At 32.8% G+C, this 8,158-nt stretch overlaps 2 protein-coding genes across 2 annotated transcripts; one reads left to right on the top strand and one right to left on the bottom strand.

Annotated features, from left to right (window-relative positions):
- Window positions 1-2,428: 2,428 nt before the first annotated feature.
- LOC121795775 (transcription factor MYB60-like) lies at window positions 2,429-3,829 on the bottom strand. The gene is made up of 3 exons (XM_042194374.1): window positions 3,469-3,829; window positions 3,265-3,394; window positions 2,429-3,186 (listed from the first exon to the last, which is right to left on the bottom strand). Exons 1-3 carry the CDS (start codon window positions 3,599-3,601, stop codon window positions 2,661-2,663), a joined length of 789 nt encoding a protein of 262 aa, XP_042050308.1. The 5' UTR covers window positions 3,602-3,829; the 3' UTR covers window positions 2,429-2,660.
- Window positions 3,830-5,563: 1,734 nt separating this feature from the next.
- LOC121795776 lies at window positions 5,564-7,317 on the top strand. The gene is made up of 4 exons (XM_042194375.1): window positions 5,564-5,759; window positions 5,874-6,123; window positions 6,230-6,285; window positions 7,029-7,317. Exons 1-4 carry the CDS (start codon window positions 5,700-5,702, stop codon window positions 7,197-7,199), a joined length of 537 nt encoding a protein of 178 aa, XP_042050309.1. The 5' UTR covers window positions 5,564-5,699; the 3' UTR covers window positions 7,200-7,317.
- The last annotated feature ends 841 nt before the right edge of the window (window positions 7,318-8,158 follow it).

The raw sequence follows: 8,158 nt of genomic DNA, 5'->3' as shown, positions 1-8,158 counted from the left end.
CAAATGATTATATAGAAGGATAAAACAGATACTACTTCATTGTAGGAATTATAGAAGCCAATATAATATGGACTTTTAGTTGAAGGCGTGCATGTAATAATTAGGGGCTTCAGGCAAGTCAGTATATATATAGGTGAAAGTTTGAAGTCTGAACAAACGGTTTAATGTGTAATCTCGCCAAGTTTAGTTAATTTGAATACATTATATAACAAACAAATTTTTGTGATATGTATCATATGAGTTCGACCAATAAGAGCTGAGAAATCACATTAACTAATTGCATGGTCTTCTTTAATGGATTTTATGTACTGTACTTTTTTTTGTCAATTAATTTTATCATATTCATAGCAAAATTATCTCTAAAACTACATATATTAATATATACTACTCCCTCCGTTCCGTGGTAGTGGAGACGTTTCTTTTCGACACGCGATTTAAGAAAAATTGTAATTAGTAAGTTAAGTAAATAAAGAATAAAGTAGGAAATGAAAAAGGTAGAGAGGTGAGAGAATAAAGTAACATAGAGTAAAGCAAGTGAGAAGAAATATGTTGACTTTTACTAAAAAGATAAATCACTCTACTATTATAAAACGTACTAAAATGGCAAAATTACTGCAATGCCATGGAACATATACTATACTATATATACGAATATTCCATGTCTAGAAAGTTTATGAGTCTTCTTTAATATACTTAATTATCTCATTGAAGTTGCATTAATGTTATTGATGGTCAAATGAGAGCCCTATGCATCTAAGTTATGTCGAAAATGGATCCATATTCAAAACATCTCCATAACATATACAGATATTTTAAGAAAGTTAAGTGAAATCCTGACGAGTAGTATTTCCCAGTGCTTTAATGATTAAAATATCATTTAATTATTCTACTATATTTATATATAATTACACAAATTTTAAAAAGTACAATCTAAGTTATGTCGAAAATGGATCCATATTCAAAACATCTCCATAACATATACAGATATTTTAAGAAAGTTAAGTGAAATCCTGACGAGTAGTATTTCCCAGTGCTTTAATGATTAAAATATCATTTAATTATTCTACTATATTTATATACAAATTTTAAAAAGTACAAAAGAATGACCTTAGACTTTCATAATAATTAAAAAATTGAGTACTTTAATTTAATGAACAGAAACACATATTTTAGGGTTACCTCTTCCAATTTCCAAACATGTATAATATGTATTGCACTGTTTCGACATAAATCATAGTAGTATATTTTTTCCGTCAAAACATTATGTAAATGCAAGTTCGTTTCAGTCATGATCAAATTTGAGAGGGCTCTCCATGTGAATATTCTAACCTTTTGCGAAATGGATACCGATAAAATAGACTTACAAAAAATATTTCAATCCTCATTATGGATATTTTTTATTCATACTACTTTCTCCAACCTTCGTGAAAATCAAGGATATTTTTTATACTTATTTTAAAAATTCAACATCTCTTATGAAAAATCAAATCATTTTTTGTATTTTTTAAAGTTTATGACATGATTTTTCCAAATAACTTTAAATTCAGGCCATAAATTGCAACTAATCTTTATTTATTCTTTACAAAATATATCTCGATCTTTGCAATTCAATTAAACCGAAAACGATACAAACTTAAACAGAGTTCGGGAGCCGAATTTTAGTGCTTGCAAATGTAGATTAATGATCATTAATGCCTCCTTTTTTCAGACGGACCCAAAATTTAATTAATTCCACTTATATATATAGGCAAAAATCTTGAATATAATATGAAGAAGTAATCGATTTCGTAGGGCTAGAAAGGTGAAGGAAATTCACATGTTTCCCTCTTGGTGGGGGGAAGGGATAAACAAGGAAATAAACACGGATTTATTTACCATATTGATTGGCAAGAATTTCGTGACACTGTGCTGTCCAAACATCCTTTTTGTGACAACCTAATTATATTTTTCTAAATCGGCCATTCAATATTTCGGCATGCAAAAAAAAAAGGAGTAAAATATAATTACGATTAACATCTCTTATTTAATTTTTGACTTTGATATATTACTATATAATAATAGTATATATTGTAATGCCAAAGCAAAGCAAAGCAAAGCAAACCAAACCTAGCTATTGATTAATTTCTAGATTGATGTGAAATTACATGCACGTGAACTTTATGAATACTTTCTATTGTAGGATGCAAATCATCTCGTATATTAATTGAAAGTTGGCGTCCAAATTTGTATATACTCGTAGCACTAATTGAATTTGGTTTTTATTTGCTCACCTAAGCGAGAATAAAAGAAAATAATTCAGCAAATTGATAGTCCCCCTTTGGTTGGCCATGGATTTATTATAGAGCTTTCCGCTTAATAAATGTTGTTATTTGAAGTCGCCATCTCTACCGTCGCCCTAATAAATATGCCTACACTTGCAATTTCAAGATTGGTTCACTCAAATTAGATAATTCATTTAATAGTAACAGTTGTTAAATTACAAATTAAAATTGAACACTAAGTAAAAAGGAAAAAGGGGTGTAGCAGCATAGAGTTATCCAACTTTTTGGAACGAAGATAAGTTTCTGAAATTAAAAAAATTTCAGATGCTCATTACTACTGCTAATATTAATTAATTAAGCTCAATATGCAAATATAATAGAAATTAATCAAGCATCTAGTTAAAATATGGGGGGCAATTCCATAGCTCCTTCAACTTGAGCTGCACTCTCATCCAACAACCATTTCTCAAGAAACGACAACGGCGGATTGCCGTTATCGATCTTGCAAACGCTGCTGTCCGAGCCCTTCTGGCTCGAATCACACGACGATTTATCACACGCTACCGCGACATTCGAGGTTTGATGCTCAAACACCAACATCCTTTCCAAATCATGATCATTAGCCATCCCTTCCTCGATCTTCTGCCACTGGCTTTCGTGGCTCGGGACCGTTTTCCCAAAACCCGCGTTGTTAGGAGACGATCGCATCCATCCTTGCAGAAGCCTCGAGATGTTCTCTGCGCTGGAAGCGTACACGGATGAATTCTCGGACGCCAAGTGATGATACGACGTCGTGGGATGGGTTGGCATTTGGGGCTCGAGGCCGGATTGGATCTTCTTGAGCTTCTTCTTCAAGTGCGTGTTCCAGTAGTTCTTGATGTCGTTGTCTGTCCTCTGCGGAAGGTACGTGGCTATAGCGGCCCATCTAATCATCAATCATGTTCTCAATAATATCAATACACATAATAAAAAATAATAGAAAAAAAAATTAATGAATTACTACTTGTTGCCTAATAAAGCTTGTAGATGAATTATCATCCCTTCTTCATGAGGGGTGAAGCTGCCCCTCTTGATCCCTGGTCTTAGGTAGTTGGTCCACCTCAGCCTGCAGCTCTTGCTGCATCTCATCAGTCCTAATGAAATCATCCAAAAACAAATTAAGATGAAACAGAAAAAATAAAAATAAAAATTGTAGTGAAAATTATACCAGTGTTAATAGGTACTGCTCTCCAATTGCCAGGACCATGTTGTTGAATATAGGAGACCAAAATTATATCTTCTTCAGGAGTCCAAGGACCTTTCTTGATCCCTACCTTGTCACAGCATGGAGGCCTTCCCATTTTGTGAATATGTGTGAAGAGTAGTTGAAGGTGGTGGTATATAAGATAAGGTGCCAACAAAAAAGGGGCATTGCATTGCAGTGTTGCTCTACTGTCGCCCTTTTAAATCTTGAGGATGTCAATAATTTTTGGGGGAAAAATAAATCATTGGGATCACGTGCTAGCACGGCACCTCTTTTATTTTCGTGTTAACCGTAACTTAAAACTTTGCATGTGGTTTTAATTGTGCAACCTTGATTATTATGTCTATAATTGATGAACATTTATATCTTTATTTTTTATTTTTTATTTTTTTTGACAAGGAAAAGCGGCCCCCCCCACATATATCTTAGAAGATAATGTATGTAATGTGTCTTTCCTACTTCCTAGTATCTAGTGTGTTGACTGTATCTGTATAATATATTATGGCGGTTAATGGTGGTAGACTTGTCAAGTGGGCCGGCCCAACTCATATCTAGTTCGACACAAAAATGAAATAGGTTGGGCTCTGCTACTCTGTTAAACAAGGCTTGATCAATTGGGCATTTTAAAATCTCGGACCCACTCGAACACAAGCCTTTTTTAAGTCGGCCCAACCTAAACTCACCCAAATAAGGTCCATACTCGTAACCCTACATTTGTTTCCTACTACTACTGCTACTACTTTAACCCATGCACATTTATTTATATATATCTTTCATTCAATTTCACAGCTTCTTCAACACTGTCACACTGATATACTAAGATTCGCTGCTTTCTTCACTTCCCCATTTCTCTAAATTGCTACAGTATAGGCTGTATAGCTAAGCCTCGGATGTGACGTTTAATTATTTTATTTTACATAGTACTATCCCTCTGTTCCACTTTAGGAGTTCCAGTTGAGTTCGACACAAGTTTTAAGAAAATGTAAAGGAAAGTTGATGAAAAAAGATAGTGGAATGTGGATCATACTTTTTTATATTAGTTTTATAATAAAATATGAGTGGAAAAAAAGTTAGTAGATGTGGGGCCTAATACCATTTACGAAATATTCCAACCAACCTCCTAAGTGGAATACCTAAAAATGGTAAATCGAGACTCCTAAAGTGGGACGGCGGGAGTAGTATTTTCTATTTAAGGGCATACTGAGTTTTGAATGTGTATCAAATCACCAAACCACAAAATTGGTGATTAAGCTAAATTTTAAACTACAAATAATATAAAATATAAATTTTTATTTTGAAAATAAAATAAACTTTATAATAATTAATTTGATACAAACATAATACTAATTCAATAGACATTTATGAAATCTAACCTCTAATAGTATTTCCGCTCTTCCCTCATAGTTGAGTCATTTTTCCATTTCATAAAATTCCCTCATAGTTGAGTCATTTCTATATATGGTAACTTTTTTCTCTTTCTTACTTTATTCTTTATTCACTTGTACTTTATTCTCTACCTTTTTCTTTTTCTTAATTTTTTATATTTATTTAACACATTTAACCTTCCTTTGTTAAATTCCGTGCCAAAAAGTTTTGCCTCAACTGTGAGGAAACGGAGGGATTACATTTTATTTCAGTAGGATTTTGTTCAAATTTTTGTCTTAATTAGATGAGATCCTTGTATCAATTTATTTTGTTTCATTAGATCCTTTTATTATTTCATTAGTTAAAACTTATTTATTTTTATTATTTTATTTATTTATTTTGAAATTAATTCAATTATAATAGTGATTCAAGAATCATTGAAAAATGATAAATACTCCGTATATAAATTAATAACAGAGAATATCAATATATTTTTATTTTGTTAATAATCATTGAGTTGATATTACATCTGAATTAATATAAAATAAATATGAGAAATAAATATAAATAAATTTATTTAATACAAAAAATGGTAATTAATTTTAAAATACTTTATACAAAAATTTAACTAAATTAAAATAAATACGTAGTATATAAATATTTCTTAAATCAAACTATTTTTAATCACATCTGTTCTTAAAACTAGCCTAGAATTACAACATTAGAATTCGTCGATTAAGTCTCCCAATAGTCAACGCAGCATCACTACAAAATTCTTCGGAGTTTGCCATCTTTCAATTTTGCGAGAATAATTTTCTGATTCCCCAATCATGGCCGAGGGCAAGGAGAAGGACGATTCAGAAGCCAATCACCATCATCAACCTCTACCTGTAAGCTTTCATGTTGATAAAAATATCCCGACCTCTTTTACCGATATTAATTTATCCATCATTTAGATACAAGTATTGTTCTAATTAGGTTAGAATATGTATTTTTTTATGTAGTTTATAGAGGTGTTGTGCAAGAGTTCCGGCAAAATTAGGCGTTTTGCCGCTGGAACCGACGCGGCTTTCGCGGTTAATTTGATAAACCAGAAGCTGCTCTCCGACGGCGGTGGTGGAGGGAATCGTTTACTGGCAACACACATTGATGCAGTTAAAGAAGGGGAAGAGGAGCCTGTTAGCTTTGGTCCTACTTCTCTGCTTGTGAATTATGGTTCGGATTGGAAGTTGCACACTGTGGTTGATTCTAATGGTGAATACCTTTTCTGATTTTATTGTATTTAGTTGTAGAATTTGGGAACAGAATTTGCTCGTATTGATTTCTGACTCTGTGAATGATATTTTACACTTTTTGATAGGTTATAAAGGACAGGTCCACATTGGCAGGGAGAAAGTGCCCAAAGCTTATGCTCATGTATGAGGTTTTTTCGGTTGTCGAATTTTTTGAATTTGTGGTTGAGTATAATTTTGGGATTGAATCAATAGGTTATGCTATTGTGTGTGGCTTTGAACGCTGTGTTTCATAGGTTATGTTATTCATGATATGTGGCTTTAGAAATTAGTCAACTCCTGTTGAAATCAGTTTCGAGCTTTACATGCACTTGTTTGTGATTGCCCATACTTAGAGATTACATCTGCTTAAGAGTTAAGGAGATAGCTATCTGAAGTAGATGAAGGATGTAGTTGTGAACCTGTGATGATGGTGTTATGTTATAGGCAGAGGCGGAGCTGGGGGAGCTTAAGCACCGAACCCCCACCATAAACCTTATATATTACTATTACATACTACTACCTTTTGTAGCTAAAATTATTTGATTTCAACCTAGGTTATAGGTATCGTGGCAAGATAAAGAACTGGATAGATACCTTTAGAGTTGTAATCCTTGTATGATGAGCATTTGTCATGAGACGAGACTAATAAACTGTGAGTTGCATGGAGCAGAATTTCTGTATTTCATATGTTGTTTCTGATAATGTTATCGTATTAGAGTTATATTGTCTCTTGACACCGATCGCCTCTGAGAACTCTAACGAGCCTAGACACGAGACACAAACTGGTAAAGATTTTAGAGAACATTGTTGTGGCTCTTTTTGTTTGAGGTGATGACTATAAGCCTTTCCTGAAACAAATTTTACATTGGTGTCATGCTTTTGCAGGGTGTAGATGGTTCACATCCAATGACAGAAAGACGGTCGTCTCCCATCAGTTTTGTGTACATCGGAAAGATATTGTTTGCATTTCTTCTGTTATTCGTGATTGGTGCAGTCTTCACTCTGTTTCTGGAAAACCTGCCTCGGTTAATCTTGTACATCAACTCGTCAATCTGATTAGAAACTCAACTCAAATGTAAGTTCTTTTATACATACTCCATCCGTCCGAAGGTAGTTGGGACATTTCTTTTGGGCACGAGATTTAAGAAATTGATGTGTTAAATGTTTTCTTTTTCGTTCCATAGAAATAGTGCATATCCATTTATGGAAATCTTTTCTCCTTCTCTTTTACTTTATCATTTATGTGCCCCACCATCCACTACACAATTACCAATTACGCATTATGCTCGTGTCATCCCCAAATGACCTATTTATATGGGACAGAATCGACAGATGAAGTAGTATTATTTAACATTATTTTTTAATTTATTTCCATAGCTGATAGGATTTGAAAGTATCTAATGCATTAGATTCCCTATTATATATACTCTCTCCGTCTCATTCAATATGAAACATTTGCTTTTCGGCACGAGATTTTATGTTATGTTGTTTTGTGAATTAATGAAGAGAGAATAAAGGAGAGAAAATGTTGAGATGATGTTGTTTCCATTTTAGGAAATATTTTAGTTTTAATGGAACAACCAAAAAAAAAGAAAATATTTCATTTTTCAATGAGACAGATGGACTACTAATATTTCTTTGTATTACCACATATTATAAATGTATGTAGTATTTGATTGTAATCAATCAGTGAAGAATGAAATATTATTTTCCTAAACTCTCTATCTATCAGTTTCTACTCACCTTTCAGTTCTCTCCCTAAATTCTCACTCAATCGGTTATTTCTCTCCCTCTCTCATATTTCTCAATTTCTCATGATTTATCCATCTGTCTTCATTATAGTATTATATATTCTCTCCGTTCCATAGGAGTATGCACTCTTTCCTTTTTAGTCCATTTTACAAAAGGAGGCACTTTTTAATTTAGGAAAATTTTTTCTCTCTAATGAAGTGAGACCTAATCCACTAATAATACTTTAATTATTTTTTTCTTTTTATACCTCTTTTATTTTACCA

This window comes from Salvia splendens, chromosome 3 (genome assembly GCF_004379255.2).
Source record: "Salvia splendens isolate huo1 chromosome 3, SspV2, whole genome shotgun sequence".
Taxonomy (NCBI): Eukaryota; Viridiplantae; Streptophyta; class Magnoliopsida; order Lamiales; family Lamiaceae; genus Salvia; species Salvia splendens.
Note: the sequence above shows the minus strand (reverse complement) of the source record. Positions and strands in the feature narration are given on the sequence as shown.

Coding starts and splice junctions, on each gene's coding strand:
- LOC121795775 (XM_042194374.1), bottom strand. CDS start 3,601: ATGGGAAGGCCTCCATGCTGTGACAAGGTAGGGATCAAGAAAGGTCCT. Junction 3,395..3,468: donor AGCAGTACCTATTAACACTG/GTATAATTTTCA, acceptor TGATTTCATTAG/GACTGATGAGATGCAGCAAG. Junction 3,187..3,264: donor CAAGCTTTATTAGGCAACAA/GTAGTAATTCAT, acceptor ATTGATGATTAG/ATGGGCCGCTATAGCCACGT.
- LOC121795776 (XM_042194375.1), top strand. CDS start 5,700: ATGGCCGAGGGCAAGGAGAAGGACGATTCAGAAGCCAATCACCATCAT. Junction 6,124..6,229: donor CACTGTGGTTGATTCTAATG/GTGAATACCTTT, acceptor ACTTTTTGATAG/GTTATAAAGGACAGGTCCAC. Junction 6,286..7,028: donor TGCCCAAAGCTTATGCTCAT/GTATGAGGTTTT, acceptor ATGCTTTTGCAG/GGTGTAGATGGTTCACATCC.